At 42.0% G+C, this 19264-nt stretch overlaps 1 protein-coding gene across 1 annotated transcript in view; it reads left to right on the forward strand.

Annotated features, from left to right (window-relative positions):
- Nucleotides 1-19264, forward strand: part of LOC124789327 (gem-associated protein 5) — a 366866-nt gene that overhangs the window by 93702 nt on the left and 253900 nt on the right. The window contains exons 7-8 of the mRNA XM_047256646.1: nucleotides 8325-8433; nucleotides 15055-15214. Coding sequence (XP_047112602.1) covers nucleotides 8325-8433; nucleotides 15055-15214 — 269 coding nt within the window. The remainder of the gene's footprint in view (nucleotides 1-8324; nucleotides 8434-15054; nucleotides 15215-19264) is intronic.

Here is a 19264-nt window from a genome sequence, read left to right on the forward strand (position 1 = left end):
ATATACAGGTGTAACCTGCCATTTTTTGCACTTGCTTGGAACTTTGTGCTGGATACTCTTTGTAAAACTGAACTGGGATTCCATACGGACCTGGTGATTTGTTTGTTTTGAAGTTTTTCAGTTGTTTCTCTATACCAGGGATGTCGTCCATACTGAAGTCGTTTTGATGGTCAAATGACAGTATGTTTGTGCGATTCTCCTGCATGAAAAATTTCTTAAGCACAAGCAAACCTTAGCATTCGTTTTGCTGTCTTCAACTGCCATACCAGACTGGTCAACAAGTGAATGAATGGAAGAGTTAGACCCACTTAGCAATTTTCCATAGGATCAGAATTTTTTCAGGTTCTTGAACAGATCTTTTGCTAAGGTACAATGGTAGTAGTTGTTGTATGCTTCATATATAGATCTTTTTACAGACACATGAATCTCCACTTACCTATGCCTGTCACCATTTGCACATTGTCTTTGAGCTGAGAGTGCCACAGGTTTTGCTTCCTCAGCATTTTCGAAATTTCATTGTTAAACTATGGTGGGTCTTTTCCAGCCTTAATCCACATACGACGGCATAATTCTACAGACCACGATTTACGATTTGTCCGCAAGATGAGTCCTAAGAATGCTGACAGAAGACCACAAACAGCAACACATTGAAACTGCCCGCAAATTTCTTCAGTGCCATGCAGATGAAAAGGACAACCTTTTGGATTCAATAGTCATGGGTGATGAAACTTGTGCTGGACTTCACACCTGACCCCAACTAACGATTACAAGAGTGATGGCATTCCAATTCACCCAAGCTGCGAAAATTGAAAAGAACGCAGTTTGCCAGTAAAGTCATGGCAGCTGTGTTTTCGGATCGAAAGAGGATATTGTTGATCAACTTCTATGATTCAGAACTGAAGAAGAGGAATGTTGAGCAAGGGCATAAGCCTTTCCCCATGACAATGCTCGCCCCTACATCGCCCATCAAACTATGGATCTTCTGCTACAGTTTGGATGAGACATCATCATCTGTCCTCCCTGTATCCCAGACTTAGTACCCAGTGGGTACCAGTTGTTTCCCTAGTTGAAAGGCACTTCAGTGACAACAGCAAGGTGAAATATGAGGTCCTATGTTTCTTTAATAGCATGACGGCAGCCTGGTATGTCATGGTTATACAGAAATGTATCGATCGAAATGGAAATTCTGTGGACAACTAGAAAAATGTTCAAGCTTCAAAATTATGTACAATTTATTGTAAGTAAACATTTCTTTATATTAAAAAAAAAACTGAAGATCTTACTTTTGGGATCACTCCTGTGGATATCAAAATATAATGTGTTATAGAATGTAAAGCTCTTACACAACTGTATTATGAATAAAGTAAACTTAAGAAGGCAGTAATATTAAGCAAAGAGGGCAAAAAAGGAGTGAGGATCAATCTTACAAACTTTGCATTACAAATCCAGCGTTCTACTAGTTACTTTACAAAGAACAGCAAGCATTAATTGCCAGATAATGTTACATATGATAGGTACATAATCCACGACAAGAGAAATGTTTAGTCATTTCACATAGTCTAGCAGACACGTATGGAAATGTATCTTTTCTTCCAATCTGATGCAAATATATTTTGCATGTTTCTGCATTCCTTTCGCCTTATGGAAATTGGTGAAGCCTACTACCAAGCTCTGCCCTCGAATAGCAGCATACTAATCAGGTCCAAAATGGCTTCCTTGTACCATGTGATGTTCGATTGGCCATTGGTACCACTCAGTCTTTGGCAATCCAGAGATAAAAAGTTGTCGCTGCTTTCTTTATTCAGGGCTTTGTTTCCTACTGACTGCTGCCTCCTACATATGTTCAGTTTTGTCTCATACAAAGTGTTGTACTTTTGTTGTTGCCGTCGTCACCAACCTTTTATAGGACCACAGCTCACTTAACTCCCTGACAACAATTTTTTTCTGAAGTCAGGTAACTAATTCTGTTGTCTTTATTGTTGCTGCAGTATTGACAGATGAATTACTTAATTTCTTTATCTACATCACTGCTGATGGTGCCAAGTAACAAAACAATATTTTGCAGGGAGTCATGTTTCTTTTTAATATTTTTAAAACTATGGCTCTGAACATTCCAGAGGCATTCCTGTGCCTCATAGTGTGTGAGAAGTTTGTAAATTTTGCTTCTTTTCCACTTCATTTCATCAAGAACCACATGGAAAGACATTATGCAACACTATAGACAGAGCAAAAACGAATACTAGCACAGTGTAGCAGCATTTATTGATAGCAGGCCAAGAACAGAAATCCCTTGATCTGTAATGACACAGCCCTGGAACGGTGGTTTTGTTGTGGAACATGTTTTGTACACAGTTTAGACACACCTTAAGGAAGAAGTGAGCAGACCTAGGCCTGTGCTCCATGAACTATTTTTGTCATTCACTGAATGTATTGCCATAATGAGGGACTGTATGACATTTTTTCTGTGCTTCTTTGAAAGAAAAAATAAAAATAAGATAATTTAAAGCATCCCACTCTGGTAGTTTTTATTAAGCCTGTGTCATGAACATTGTTACAGTATAATGGTACTCAAAGTTTACATGTAACTGTTATTTTTACATCCCTTAGTTGCACATTTTTCTTTGTAAAGTTACACATTATCATCCATCTGCCCATTCCATCTTCTCAGTGTTCATGTCCATCATTTCATTTGTTGGCCCTGTGTAGGAGGAGATTGTAAGTTTTATTTTTCAAGCTTTATTTTTCCCCAAGTGACAGTGTGCTTGTTAAATGTATACATGTGCGTATGTTACCATACTGTGCTGCTTCACATTGCTTTTTAGATGCACATTTATTACCATAATAGTGGAAATGCTGATATTAAATTGTATTTCTTATTGATATTCTGATTCATTTGTTTTCCTTGTGGCAGACTGTAGTGCACCAGTCCCTCCAAAATGTCCTGTTAGGGCCGCCATGTACCCTGTTGGTTGTAGCCCCCTGACCATACAGGGATTGCTCTGCTGAAGCCTGCGCCATTAACTCCCCGTGTATGCCAGGGAGTAGATGCCTGTCACCCTGGGGCATCAGGACTCCCAGAAATGGCCATCCTGGTGTGACGGCGTCTTTCCATTGCAATAGCAGGAGAGCACCATCATATCAGTGCTCAAACCTGGCAAAAACCCACTTGATGTGGATAGCTATCGGCCCATCAGCCTCACCAACATTCTCTGTAAGCTGCTAGAACGTGTGGTGTGTCAGGGGTAGATTGGGTCTTGGAGTCATGTGGCCTACTGACTTCATGCTAGGGCGGTTTCTACCACTGATCATCTTGTGTCCCTCAAGTCTGCCATCTGAACAGCCTTTTCCAGACCCCAACACCTTGTTGCCATCTTTTTTGATTTACAAAAAGCATATTACACCACCTGGTGACATCATATCCTTGCCATATTATACGAGTGGGGTCTCCGAGGCGTGCTCCTGATTTTTATCCAAAATTTCCTGTCACTTCCTACTTTCTGTGTCCAAGTTGGTGCCTCCCACAGTTCGCCCCCATATCCAGGAGATAGTCTAGCAGACACGTATGGAAATGTATCTTTTCTTCCAATCTGATGCATATATATTTTGCATGTTTCTGCATTCCTTTCGCCTTATGGAAATTGGTGAAGCCTACTACCAAGCTCTGCCTGGGGTCCTTGCCTTTACCACCTACACTTGAGGTCCATTCACGTACACCTCCATGCTGTACACGCAGGCCGTGGCTTCCCCTGGACCTATCACATGGCCCTAAGGACTCAGTTGACCCCATGGCTTTCCGCTGCCACTTCCTGTCAATTCTTGACATGTACCGAGGCCATGAAATGTTTTACACCAACAGCTTGATGGCTGATGGTCACGTCTGCTTCGCATATGTCCATGGAGGACATATTGAACAGTATTCCTTGCCCAATGGCTGCGGTGTTTTCACTGCAGTAGTGGTGGCTATATCTCATGCTCTTGAGCACATCCATTCATGCCTTGGGGAGTCATTTCTTCTGTGTACTGACTCCTTAAGTAGCCTACAAGCTATCAACCAGTGCTACCCTCGTCATCCTTTGGTAGCGACCATCCAGGGGTACAGCCCTGGAACAGTTCAGTCGTTCAGTGAGGTTTGTCTGGACCCGAGTTCATGTTGGAATCCCAGATGCCAGGTCATGTTGGAATCCCAGGCAACGAACTTGCCGACAGGCTGGCCAAATAGGCTACGCGGAAACCAATTATGGGGATTGGCTTCTCTGAACCTGACCTGCGTTCTGTCTTATGCCGCAGCCGGCCGGGGTGGCCGAGCGGTTCTGGGCGCTACAGTCTGGACCACTACGGTCGCAGGTTCGAATCCTGCCTTGGCCATGGATATGTGTGATGTCCTTAGGTTAGTTAGGTTTAAGTAGTTCTAAGTTCTAGGGGACTGATGACCTTAGAAGTTAAGTTCCAAAGTGCTCAGAGCCATTTGAACCATTTTTATCTTATGCCACAAGGTTTTCAGCTTTGGGAGATGGAATGGCATAACAGTACTCACAACAAACTGCGTGTCATTAAGGAGAATACGAATGTGGGGAAGTCTTCCATGCAGGCCTCTTGCAGGGAATCAGTTGTCCTTAGCAGTCTCCGCATTGGCCATACTTTGCTAACCCATGGTAACCTCCTCCATCCCGAGGACCCACCTCGGTGTCGCTGTGGCTCACAAATGACTGTCGTCGATCTCTTGCTGGACTGCCCACTTTTAGCCACTCTGCGGTGGACTTTTAACTTTCCCAGCATCCTACCTTCATTGTTGGGCAACAGTGCCTCAACAGCAGCTTTAGTTTTATGTTTTATTCATGAGGGTGGCTTTTATCATTTTATCTAAGATTTTGCGCATGTCCTTTGTCCCTCCGTGTCCTCCACCCTAGTGCTTTTATGCTGGAGGTTTCAATGTGTTGCAGAGTGGCTGGCTTCTTCCTTTTTATTCTCATGGCCACTGTAATCCGTTTTCTTGTTTTACTCTCTTCTAATTGTTTCTTTAGTCTCTCTGTTGTTTTCTTGTCCTCTTTTGTTCATTTTAGTGTTTGTTACCTTTCCTTTATTCCTGTGGTTTTTCCTTTCTTTCCGTTTTGTGTTGTATGTCTTGTTTGTTTTATTCTCCCCCTTGTGGCATTGTTTCATTTGGAACAAGGGACTGATGACCAAGCAGTTTGGTCACTTCCCCCCCCCCCCCTCTTTTAAATCAATCAAATCAATAACAAACTCCTGGAGTTGGAAAGACACCACAATATCATTTACAGTAAAAAGTTGTATGATATCAGTTAAGGGTTAATGAATGTCTTATACTGAACTTTACTTATCAAGCTCATAAATGCATTTATTCCAGGTACCTGTCTTGTCTGAATAAACAATATGTAACAGATGTATTTTTAAACTATTATGACTTTATTATTATTAAATGTGAAAATAATCTTATTTGGGCCCTAAAATTTTCTCTCTGTAATTATTTTTCAAGTATGTATGGATAAAGACAATATGACTATAATTGACAATGTTTTCTTCGATGGAGCTCAAAGCAAAAAATTACTATGTACTCAGTAACAAGTGCTCTCTGATCGTGATGCACAATTTGTTAGGATAAAAATTACGGAGACTTTCATTACAGATTTCCCTCAGCTAAAATCCAATTCAATAATTAATGACTCTAGGACAAATATTTTGAGATGGTTGGGGATGCAATTTATACTGAACCAAATGCTGACATAAACCTTAATCTATTCAATGATAAATTCTTATCATGATTTGAAAATAGCTTTACTCTAAAAGTAATCAGAAAGGACATTAAACAATCATGTGAAAATCCATGGATAACTAAAAGGTTTAAGGTATCTTTTGAAAGGAAAAGAGAAGTGTATATGTTGGCAAGAAAAAGTGGAGATCCAGTAGTACTTGCACATTACAAAAATTACTCAAAATTAAAAGTTTTTAGATAGTCAAGGAACATGCACCATGGCACATTTACATCTACATGGATACTCTGCAAATCACATTTAAGTGCCTGGCAGAGGGTAATTGCGAGTAATTCTGACAACAGACTTAAGTCTGTATGAAATGCAGCGAAACGAGACAGAACAGTACATTACATAACAGGGTAACATCACTAATGATTAAAATGGATGGCTGTAAGTGATCAGTCACAGCTAATAAATATGTGGAATAATCATTTCTTAGAAGTAGTAGAAAATATAAGAACAAATGATTCAGGAAATAAAATCAGAGCAGTACGTAGAAAAAGAAATGCTAATAAAATTCAATCAGTGCATTTCTCAAGCACTTCTTCTTCTGGATCTTCTCTCAAAAATGAAAGCTCATCTGGATTTAATGGCGTGTCCAATAGGACACTGAAGACTTGTTCCCCATATAATAAGGGCTACCTTTCTAATGTATATGATACATGGAGGGCATTCTTCCATAGAGGTTGAAATATGAGCTTGTTAAAACCCTCTATAAGAAAGGTGATTAGGAGTGATGTCAATAACTACCAACCTGTTTCAGTACTGATACATTTTCCAATACTTTTTAGTAGGTGGCACACTGTAGAGCAGTATAACACCTGAGCAACAGTAATATCCTTGGTAAATCACAGTTTGAATTTCATAAGAATTGCTCAATTGTGAATGCCATTTATGTGTTCATTCACCAAAATTTCACAAGCATTAGGTAATCAGACAGCACTGACTGGTATTTTCTTTGATCTCTCTAAGGCCTTTGTATTTGTGAATCACAGAATGCTCATAGATAAATGGAAGCGCAGAAAATTGTTCTTCATAATGTAAATAGGTGAGTTTTGGGATTGCAGCTGGATTACGCCAACCTTTTGCCACAATATTTTGGCTGATAATCATGCAGCCATCTTCAGGTGAGTGTTTTGCAATGGAGATTGTTAGTTCATTTCACTAAGTTTATGCCAAAAATCTTAAAGAAACAGTATGCCAAAGCAATCTCCCACTCACCTATAGAGACTTCTGCTCTTGTCAGTTTGGCAGAGGACAATTTGCAATTGCAGAGGGCTGGAATCTACGGAATACCTTGCCAGTATAACAAAGCCTACATTGGTTAGACAATGTGCGCAGTTCGTGAAAGATGCATTGAATATGATCACCACATGAGAATTTTGCAACCTGATAAGTCAGCCATAGCCAAGCATTGTATCTCCACGGGACATTCCATGGATTATTCTGCCATGGAAATCTTGGCCTCAATGAAGCCCTTCTGGAGGCAACTTTTAACTAGGTAAGGTGTGGGAACCAGTGATTTCTTCCAAAAGAGCACAAGCACGCGTTTCGATGGAGAGCATGCTTATAGTTTCATCATTATGCATGTGCCTGCGTGCCACAGATGGAGCAATATACGAAGAGGGCGCTCATGTAGTGGCTGTCTTCATGCATGCTTCTCCACGCCAATTTTTGGTATAAAGTTAGCAATGTGAACTATCAATCCCCAGTACAAAACACTCACCTAAAAATGCCAGAATTATTGTCAGCCAAAATGCTGTGCCAAGAAGTCAATATAATGTGACTGTGATCCTAAAACTTCATGGAATACTCTTTATGCCAGAAAAATTTTGAGACACACAGGTGAGATTCTTCTGATAAGGGAATTGTTTCTTTTTTCAGATGACACTAGTACTATAGTCAATCCAAATGTATACAAAACAGTGAAAGAAATGGTAAATACTGTTTGTAAAAGTATTATTGAGTGATTTTCTGCTTATGGTCTCACTGTGTTTCAGTTCTACATGTCTGGAAGTACTACACCAATGAAAAGTATGACACATGCTGAGAAAATAATGTGTTAGATGTAAATAACCCACTACACTCCAGAAGGGACAATGAAGTACATAATTACAATACCAGAAGAAAAAATGGCATTCATTATTCCACATTAAGTATCTCTTCAGCACAAAAGGGGTGCGGACAGTGCTGCTACAAAAGTTGTTGATCACTTACTCAATAAAATAAAATTTCTGATATACAGCAAAGTAAAATATATAAAAAAAATTGAAAAATGTTGTCCTTGACATATCCTCCTGTATTGTAGAAGAATTTTTGTTTATTTAATAAGAAAAAAGATCATGGGTAAGAATACTAATTTGCATCTTTATTATTTAAAACAAAGAAAGGAAAAAAAAACTCTCGGTCAGCAGGCGCACACATTCACAAAAATGTGTACTGTAAATGTAAAATGACTTGTTCCATATCGCTATGATTAATCGTATGAATGATACTTGGAATGTGAAACTATATCCAAAAAGCAAACAAATTTTTGTCTTACTTTATTTTCAGGATCGCTATTGGAGTAGGGGATGCAATGATTCGTGTGTGGAATCTCAGTAATAAAAGTAAGATTGATATTACCGCATTTTGGCAGAAGATTAATGGGAAAGTAACAGCAGTAAGTATTAAATATTTGTGTAATAGTAATTATTGGTGGCATATTTTTATGGTTTGCACAGCATCTATGAAAAGTATTATCAGCGAGTATGATTGTTTGGGGGGCATAAATGTTAGAAAGTAATATTTTCACTTTTGTTAACGCTATGACTACAGTGGATTGCTACAACAGTCAAAGCACTCGGTGACATGAGTGCCGTTGACTGCAGCATTGGCATACTCATGGTGCTGTCAACTGCAGTAGAAGTTTTGAGACATATGCTTGTTTATCATTTACATATGATAGAATACAAGGCCCATTTGCTTACGACACTTCTGGTATACTCTCAACAAATCTTTTAATTTTCTGTAAATCCAATAGATGCTGTTTCAATGTACAATACACTGCTTTGTTTTCAGTCTAATTTTTGGTAGGTGTGTACCAACCATTGACCTTTGCTATAAAAGCAACAGGCAGGGATTCAGCATGCAGCACCTGATTTCATTGTAAAGCTGATGTCAATGCTTTCAGCAAAATTTCACCACATTTCTTAGTTCACTGTAAATACAGTAGATGATGCTTCGTGTACATTGTGTGTTTTCTGTCATTCCTGCATTGTGCTGTGAGACTGTTTTGTTAGTACAGACTACAATAAAAATTATAAATATCATAAATAAATTCTCTCAACTTTCCCGGTGCCAGTTCAAACATCTGAACAATAAGCAAGTTGAGAAATTGCGAGTAAGTCGGAAGTATTCATCATTCAGTGCACGAGGAGTGTGCTGATGTAGTATCTGGGGTACATACACAGTGTTCCATGCAGCAGTCAAAGGGTTAATTTTGGATCTCAGCTATGTTTCCATTTTGAGGAATTTGTAGTCATAAACAACAGAGTCAAAACTAACATGTTCTTAAAAAGTAACTGAAGAAATTCCATGATCATGAAATAAATGAAAGACTAAAAATAGGAACAACCTGCAAAGAGTTACGTATTAGAAGAGGTGGTGAAAATTATTTTTACTTTTCTGTTTACTACATCGGCCTCAGATTACCAAAGGTGAACTGTGTCAAGGGGGAAAAGAAAAACTTATGTCTATAAGAAACAGTAATTCTGCTCTGATTAAAAAGAGTGAGAAATATTGACTTTAGGGTGTGGGAAGAAGAGAGAATAATTAATTTTTCATCAAGGATGAATGGAGAGTTGATGAAATTTGAAAACAGATGTTGTGAGATATAGTGAAAAAGAGAATACCATGGAAGAAGCCAGTGTGTAGTAGGTGCTTGAAATAAAATGGCAGCCGAAATCCAAATAATTATCAGTTCTCTGCCAAATCTTGTAATGGGGATTTTGTTAGTGGAGATATAGTACTGCACCTTCCATGATGCAAACTAAATACACTCCTGGAAATTGAAATAAGAACACCGTGAATTCATTGTCCCAGGAAGGGGAAACTTTATTGACACATTCCTCGGGTCAGATACATCACATGATCACACTGACAGAACCACAGGCACATAGACACAGGCAACAGAGCATGCACAATGTCAGCACTAGTACAGTGTATATCCACCTTTCGCAGCAATGCAGGCTGCTATTCTCCCATGGAGACGATCGTAGAGATGCTGGATGTAGTCCTGTGGAACGGCTTGCTATGCCATTTCCACCTGGCGCCTCAGTTGGACCAGCGTTCGTGCTGGACGTGCAGACCGCGTGAGACGACGCTTCATTCAATCCCAAACATGCTCAATGGGGGACAGATCCGGAGATCTTGCTGGCCAGGGTAGTTGACTTACACCTTCTAGAGCACGTTGGGTGGCACGGGATACATGCGGACGTGCATTGTCCTGTTGGAACAGCAAGTTCCCTTGCCGGTCTAGGAATGGTAGAACGATGGGTTCGATGACGGTTTGGATGTACCATGCACTATTCAGTGTCCCCTCGACGATCACCAGTGGTGTACGGCCAGTGTAGGAGATCGCTCCCCACACCATGATGCCGGGTGTTGGCCCTGTGTGCCTCGGTCGTATGCAGTCCTGATTGTGGCGCTCACCTGCACGGCGCCAAACACGCATACGACCATAATTGGCACCAAGGCAGAAGCGACTCTCATCGCTGAAGACGACACGTCTCCATTCGTCCCTCCATTCATGCCTGTCGCGACACCACTGGAGGCGGGCTGCACGATGTTGGGGCGTGAGCGGAAGACGGCCTAACGGTGTGCGGGACCGTAGCCCAGCTTCATGGAGACAGTTGCGAATGGTCCTCGCCGATACCCCAGGAGCAACAGTGTCCCTAATTTGCTGGGAAGTGGCGGTGCGGTCCCCTACGGCACTGCGTAGGATCCTACGGTCTTGGCGTGCATCCGTGCGTCGCTGCGGTCCGGTCCCAGGTCGACGGGCACGTGCACCTTCCGCCGACCACTGGCGACAACATCGATGTACTGTGGAGACCTCACGCCCCACGTGTTGAGCAATTCGGCGGTACGTCCACCCGGCCTCCCGCATGCCCACTATACGCCCTCGCTCAAAGTCCGTCAACTGCACATACGGTTCACGTCCACGCTGTCGCGGCATGCTACCAGTGTTAAAGACTGCGATGGAGCTCCGTATGCCACAGCAAACTGGCTGACACTGACGGCGGCGGTGCACAAATGCTGCGCAGCTAGCGCCATTCGACGGCCAACACCGCGGTTCCTAGTGTGTCCGCTGTGCCGTGCGTGTGATCATTGCTTGTACAGCCCTCTCGCAGTGTCCGGAGCAAGTATGGTGGGTCTGACACACCGGTGTCAATGTGTTCTTTTTTCCATTTCCAGGAGTGTATATCTAACCCAGATTTATTATAAGGAGATGGTACCTAACAAATTTGGGGACCAGGGCAGCTGTATTTCAAAAATGTGCTCCTCAAATCACTTTAGTACTTTGCTGGCCATACATCATAGATAAATGTCCTGCTGGAAACCACAATGTTCAGTGTAGTAGAAAATAGATCTGAAGAGATTCATTATTCACAACTCTTCTGCTAGCCGCATGTGATAAAGACCCCAAATTGAATGTCCCCTGTGGCATAATATTGCCACCACAAATACACCCCTCACTGTGTGTCTAGAGTTGGCATTATTCTTGAATACTGTTATACAATATGAACATAATAATGTTTAAGATAAATGTGATATTTGGAACACACAGCTAATTAAACTGAACGAACATAAATAGAGTTTTGACTCATATAATGATACAACATATTATGCTTGAAGGTGTCTCGGGCATGCAGCCGGTTGACTGGTCATTGTAGAACGAATTTTTGATGGCGTAACGTGCCATCATCATCAGGTTACTCCTGCTGACTGACGTCCTAGGCTGGCGGGTGGTGTGGTATATATACCTGTCACCTCTCCCCTCCACTGACTCCACGTATGGACCGGAGGATGTGCAGGCCGCGGTGGTGGGGGTAGCTTGCACTGACGAGATGACTGATGGGCGTCAGTATGCATTCCGCCTTCGGCGAGTGTGGTGCCCCGTTTCCGCTGCTCCTGCAGAACTTTTATTGCTGGATTCCATGCTTGGCTGAGTTGAAATCCGTTGTCCTTGTTAATAAGGTTCTCGTGCAGCCGAATTTCAATTGCTTCCTTGTATACACATTGAACTTCTTCGAAGTACCTTTATAGACGAGACAGCGAAGAAACTTCGGCCGCGTGCTGCTGCACCACCAAGACTCTACGGACTTCCAAAGGTACACAAGATGGGCACTCCTCTGAGACCGTTAGTGAGCACTATAGGAGCACCAACATACCAGCTTGCCAAACACTTGACTGCAGTATTGAGTCCATTGGTTGGCAAATGTGGGCACCACATCAAAAACTCAGCTCAGTTTGTGGAACGTATGGGGAAACTCAAGTTGGCCAGCTCAGATCTTATGGTCAGTTTCGATGTTGTATCACTTTTCACGAGGGTTCCACTCAAGGATTTGCTGGATCTTATTGAGAAGAAATTTGGGCCCACATTCACGAAAGTATTTAACTTTGTGCTCACGTTAACGTATTTTCTTTTTGATGGATATTACTACGAACAGACAGACGGTGTACCTATGGGTAGCCCTCTGTCACCTGTGGTGGCCAACATGTACATGTTGGCCACACATGGAAGAGAAGCTCCAACTGTTCTTACAACATCAGAACTCTATCCACCCCCAAATTCAGTTCACCATGGAGGTGGAGAAAAACGGGCAGCTACCAGTCTTGGATGTTCTGGTACAGAAAAAGCCTGATGGAACACTGGGACACAGTGTCTATCGGAAGACAACCCACACGGATCTGTACCTTCACGCCCCCAGCTGTCATCACCCGTCACAAAGGGAAGGAGTACTAAATACATTGGTTCACAGAGCTCGTGTGATCTCCGACGAAGAAAGCTTAAAACCGGAACTAGACCACCTCAAGTATGTGTTCCAGAAGAACAGCTATAGTGACAGACCGCCAAATTCGACGCCCCTTCAAGCAGAAGACCAAATCACAGCCAACCCCTGATGATGATATACCGAAAGCGAGAGCCTACATACCATTCGCAGGCAATGTATCTGAAAAAATAGGCAGGATTCTAGGACTTCATAACATCAAATGCATCTACCGCCCACCGCCAAAGATCAAGTCCCTTGTAGGGACAGTGAAGGACGATTTAGGACTCTGGAAATCAGGAGTTTATTTCATACCGTGCGAGTGTGGCAAAGCGTATGTGGGGCAAACCATTCGCATGATCGAGGAAAGGTGTACTGAACACAAACGGCACACCAATCTCCAACAGCCTACAAAATCTGCAATCGCAGAATTTTGCTCGAGACAAATCATCGTATGAAATACAAGAACACAGAAGTCCTGCACAACACATCCCACTTTTGTTACTGTGTATACAAGGAAGCAATTGAAATCCAGCTGCACGAAAACCTTATTAACAAAGACAATGGATTTCAACTCAGCCAAGCATGGAATCCAGCAATAAAAGTTCTGCAGGAGCAGCGGAAACGGGGCACCACACCCGCCGAAGGCGGCATGCATACTGACACCCATCAGTCATCTCGTCAGCGCAAGCTACCCCCACCACCATGGCCTGCACATCCCTCGGTCCATATGCGGAGTCAGTGTAGGGGAGAGGCAACAGGTATATATACCACACCACCCGCCAGCCTAGGACGTCAGTAACCTGATGATGATGGCATGTTACGCCGTCGAAAATTCATTCTACAACGACCAGTCAACCTGACTGCATGCCCGAGAGACTTTCAAGCATCTCATTCGCCGGGAAAATCTACGAACACACACAACATATTATAATTTTTCAGTAATAAAACAGTGTTAATGGCAAATGTTATTTCCCTTTCCCGGGTGTGTTCTTTACTGCAGGTTGTTGCCTGTTATTTTTTTAGTGGGCAAATAACTAACAAAATGCAATTAAAAATTATTCAGGAACATATGTTTCTGTGGCATTGTGTTCTGATTTCAGCTGTGTCTCAGGTTATTGTCTGTTAATGATTCACTGGGTGAGCAAGCCTCCACTGTCTTCATTCACAGAAGAGCCATAGATGTTTATGTCTTGCTGTTTTTCTTTGTCATTTCTCATTTCAGAGCACATAAACATGCCTTTCTTGTAGTTTCCTAGCTGCCAAGCCATCATTCTGACCTTTATCAAAGTCACTAAAATACACTGCCATTCCTGGTGTCTGATTATTAAGGATTTGACGCAATAATTTCTCTGTTTCCCTGCCATCTTCTACATGCATTGTGTGCTGGATCATATGCTTTGTATGTGACCAATGGGTTCGCATTCCTTCAGTAATGGTGCTGAGCTTTATATTGATAAAGCTTGTTTGCTTGTGGGAAAATGTCAAAAGGGTTTTCAAAAGAAAAGGCACGAAACAACACTGTGGGTATAATTGACGTGTTTATTCAAAAGTAATCACCAGAGGATTGAGCACAACTATCCCATTGTTTCAGGAGCTGAAGAATTCCCTGTTCAGAGAATCCCTGTGGCCATGACAGGAGCCAGTCCTCCATTGTGTTCTTCAGTTCATCATCCTAGTTGAAACGCTTCCCTTGGAGATGTATTTTTGATGGACCAAATACATGGAAGTTGCAGGGTGACATGTCTTGGCTCTAGGGCAGATGCCCAAGCTGCTCCCACTTGAACTTGGTCACTACACTTTGTGTGACCTAGGACACATGTAGACGTGTGTTATTTTGGAGCAGAATCCTTCCCTCCATGAACAGCCCAGGCTGTTTGCTCTTGTTGGACTTCCATAGGCTGTGGGGTCAGTATACATCACGGGTTTGTCTGTGTTCAAGGAATTCGATGAGTATGGGACCTTAGTTCTTGGGAAAGACAGTGAGCATCATCTTGCCTGCTGAGGGCACAACTTAGAATTTTTTTTTTTTTTTGGGAGGGGGGGGAGGCGATAACAAACACTACATTTGCGTCCTACACATCTCACTATGTTATCGCAAATCAACATAAGCACATTTCAACTGGTTTGGTTCTTATAACGTTTCGTACCTTTTCACTTGAACACTCCTTACACATGCACAGTAAACAGTGAATATTTCACGTTTTATATGTTGATTATGTATCTTACATATTTTCTTGCTTAATGTTTAGTTGGCCTGGCATCCTATAGAAGAGGATCGACTCGCTTATGGAACTGCTGAGGGCCGAGTTGGTATAATGAATGTTTCGTCTGGTGGCCCACCTACAGTATTGAAGCTATATCATCGCAGGACAGTTTATTCACTTACCTGGGGTCCATCTCTATCAAAAGGTAAAAGATTAATTGTAAGCTACACAGTTAACTGAGCTATTCTTACAGTCTTACAGATTGTGTACAATAACTCATTTTTTTATTTCTGTTTGTTGTTGTTGTTGTTGTTGTTGCAGTTGCAGCTCTCTATGTTGATCTATCTGTCATGCATCTTCATCTCCAAATAATTATTCCAGCCTCATCCGTTTGAATCTGCTCACTGTAGTCAGTCTTAGTCTCCCACACAGTACAATTCCTCCCACACACAAACACTTGACTTCCTTCCATTACCAAATTGGTGATTTCTTGATGTCTCAGGATGGGTCCTTTTCTTTTAGTCAAGCTTTGCCACAAATTGCTTTTTTCTCCAGTTCAGTGTAGTTGCTCCTCATTACTTACTTCACCTATTGATCTAATTCTTCTGTACCACCATATTTCAAGAGCTTCTAGTCTCTCTTCTCCAAGCAGCTTACTGCCCGTATTTCACCTCTGTACAGAGCTACACTCTAGGTTAGGCCTGGCCAAGATGTGTGCTCCCAGAGTGCACTCGCATCCTGTGAGTGCAGCTGAGTGTATTCACTGCTCTGGCTTCACCCACAACTGCACTATTCAGAGCAGCTGTGTGAGTAAGAAGGGTGCACATGCAGCAAGCTCTCTATTTGCAGCATCGTTCCCAGAGTGGATTGGGGTCCTTTAGTTTGGAGCCGAGTGGAGGGTCTCAACCAGAGGCTTCGTCGTATCTGTGACTGTCTTGGCTGCAGATTTCTAGACGCTATTGGGTGGGGAATTGTAGGACACCCCTAGATAGGTCAGGGCTGCACTACACAAAGGAAGCGGCTACTCGGGTAGCAGAGTACTTGTGGCGTGCACACGGGAGTTTTTTAGGCTAGGCAGTAGTGCGAGTTGTCCTGATGAACACTCACCAGTCGACGTGCAGACATGGGAATCAGGACACGCTCAGTGTAAAGACACTTCAGCTATCACGATATTAGCAGTAAATTTTCAGAGTGTTCGGAATAAAGTTGCTGAATTTACTGCTCTCCAGGAAGCATGTGGCGCGCAAATTATTCTCGGGACTGGGACCTGGCTGAACCCTGAGATAGAAAGTTCTGAAACATTTAGTGAGGGTTGGAACATGTATCGGAAAGACAGATTAGACACCATAGGAGGTGGTGTCTTCATTGCTGTTGACAAAAATAGTGTGTCTGCTGAGGTTGAAGTAGAGTGTGATTGTGAAGTTATCTGGACACGTTAAACAGGGCTAGGGGAAATAAAGTTGATTGTGGATTGTTATTACCGGCCACCAGGTTCCACTGTGACAGTTCTAGAATCATTCAAAGGGAGTCTACATTCTGTATCACAGAAGTACCCGGATCATGCTATATTAGTCGGGGGCGACTTCAACCTACTTAGTATAGACTGGGATGTATATGGATTCATTACAGGTGGTACAGACAAGCCGTCGTATGAATTACTTTTGAACACATTATCCAAAAACTGTCTTGAGCAGCTAAATCGACAGCCAATGCGTAATGGAAATATTTTAGATCTGGTAGCCACGAACAGACGAGACCTCATCGACGGTGTCAGTGTTGAGACAGAGATGAGTGATCATGATGTTGTCATTACGACTATGGTTACGAAAATTAAAAAGTTGGTCAAGAAGGCTAGGAGAGTATTCTTACTAGAAAGAGCAGATAAGCAATTGTTAGCATCCCACTTAGTAAATGAATCGACTTCATTTATTTGTGGTACGATGGACGTGGAAGAATTATGGGCAAATTTTAAACTCATTGTAAATCACGTATTGGACAAGTATGTGCCGAGAAAGTGGGTTACGGATGGAAAAGACCCACCATGGTTTAACAGCGCAATTCGGAGAATGCTCAGGAAGCAAAGGCAGTTGCACTCGCGGTACAAGAAAGATCGGGATAATGAGGACAGGCATAAGTTAGTAGAGATTCGTGCTGCTGTAAAAACAGCGATGCGCGAAGCATTCAACCACTACCACCGTCATACCTTAGCAAAAGATCTTGCTGAAAACCCAAATAAATTCTGGTCTTACGTAAAATTGGTAAGCAGGTCAAAGGCTTCCATCCAGTCACTCACTGATCAGTCTGGCCTGGCAACGGAAGACAGCAAAACAAAAGCTTAAATTTTAAATTTAGCATTTGAGAAATCTTTCATGCAGGAGGATTGTACAAACATACCGCCGTTTGAGTCTCGTACAGATTCCCATATGGAGTACATAGTGATAGAGATCCCTGGGGTTGTGAAGCAGCTGAATGGGTTGAAAATAAATAAATTGCCAGGTCCTGATGGGATTCCAATTCGGTTTTACAGAGAGTACTCTACTGCATTGGCTCCTTACTTAGTTTGCATTTATCGCGAATCTCTTGCCCAACGTAAAAGACTTCTTAAGTAATAGAACCCAGTACGTTGTCCTCGATGGTGAGTGTTCATCGGAGGTGAGGGTATCATCTGGAGTGCCCCAGGGAAGTGTGGTAGGTCCGCTGTTGTTTTCTATCTACATAAATGATCTTTTGGATAGGGTGAATAGCAATGTGCGGCTGTTTGGTGTTGATGCCTGGTGTACGGGAAGGTGTTGTCGTGGAGTGACTGTAGGAGGATACAAGATGACTTGGACAGGATTTGTGATCGGTGTAAAGAATGGCAGCTAACTCTAAATATAGATAAATGTAAACTAGTGCAGATAAATAGGAAAAATAATCCTGCAATGTTTGAATACTCCAACATTGCAGAGCGATATGAAGTGGGACAAGCATGTAATGGCAGCTGTGGGGAAGGCGGATAGTCGTCCTCGGTTCATTGGTAGAATTTTGGGAAGATGTGGTTCATCTGTAAAGGAAACCGCTTATAAAACACTAATACGACCTATTCTTGAGTACTGCTCAAGTGTTTAGTATCCCTATCAGGTCGGATTGAGGGAGGACATAGAAGCAATTCAGAGGCAGGCTGCTAGATTTGTTACTGGTAGGTTTGATCATCACGTGAGTGTTACGGAAATGCTTCAGGAACTCGGGTGGGAGTCTCTAGAGGAAAGGAGGCGTTCTTTTCGTGAATTGCTACTGAGGAAATTTAGAGAACCAGCATTTGAGGCTGACTGCAGTAAAATTTTACTGCCGCCAACTAACATTTCGCGGAAAGACCACAAAGATAAGATAAGAGAGATTAGGGCTCGTACAGAGGCATATAGGCAGTCATTTTTCCCTCATTCTGTTTGGGAGTGGAACAGGGAGAGAAGATGCTAGTCAAGGTACGAGGTACCCTCCACCACACACCGTATGGTGGATTGTGGAGTATGTATGTAGATGTAGATGTAGATGATGTGTTTGCAACACAATGCAACTGCTTCTAAGAGGGGAATATTGCAGCATACCTTTATAAGCAGGAGTTTACCACGTGTGTTTGTTTTCAAATTATTATTTTCCTACCAAAACTTTTATTACTTGATTAAATAAGTATGTTAAATAGTGCTAAAAAACATTACAAAATGCATTGCATACAGCCATTTAACATTAATTAGGTATAATGAATGTTTCGTCTGATGACCCACCTACAGTATTGTAGCTATATCATCGCAGGACACTTTATTCACTTATCTGGGGTACATTTTGATTTTAGAATATGTAACATATCTGGAACTATGGTTCATAATACAGCTAAACACAGGGACTTACATGGATTAAAATCTGTTAAACATGAACATTGCCAGGATTTCTTCATTTTCATAAAAAAATAAAGTTGGCACACACATGTTGACCCAAACATTGAAATAACTTTAAGTGGCTTGTCTGTGCAGTAAGGGATGTTGCTTATGAGGTAACATTTTATCAAAGTCTTGTAAATTCTTGAGTTGGTCAAACATGTTGTTGACGTCAGTGCTATACTGTACATATGTTACCTTAAGTTGGAAGTAATGAGGTACATTAGCAGCCAAAATTAAGACTGGTCTGACAAATAAATCAAAATTCCTCTTCAGCTGTGCAGTGCATTGGAATCTCTTTGATCAGTCATGATAAAATGTTTCTGTCACTGAAATGTAGTCAG

The sequence above is a fragment of the Schistocerca piceifrons genome, chromosome 3 (genome assembly GCF_021461385.2).
Source record: "Schistocerca piceifrons isolate TAMUIC-IGC-003096 chromosome 3, iqSchPice1.1, whole genome shotgun sequence".
Lineage (NCBI taxonomy): Eukaryota > Metazoa > Arthropoda > Insecta > Orthoptera > Acrididae > Schistocerca > Schistocerca piceifrons.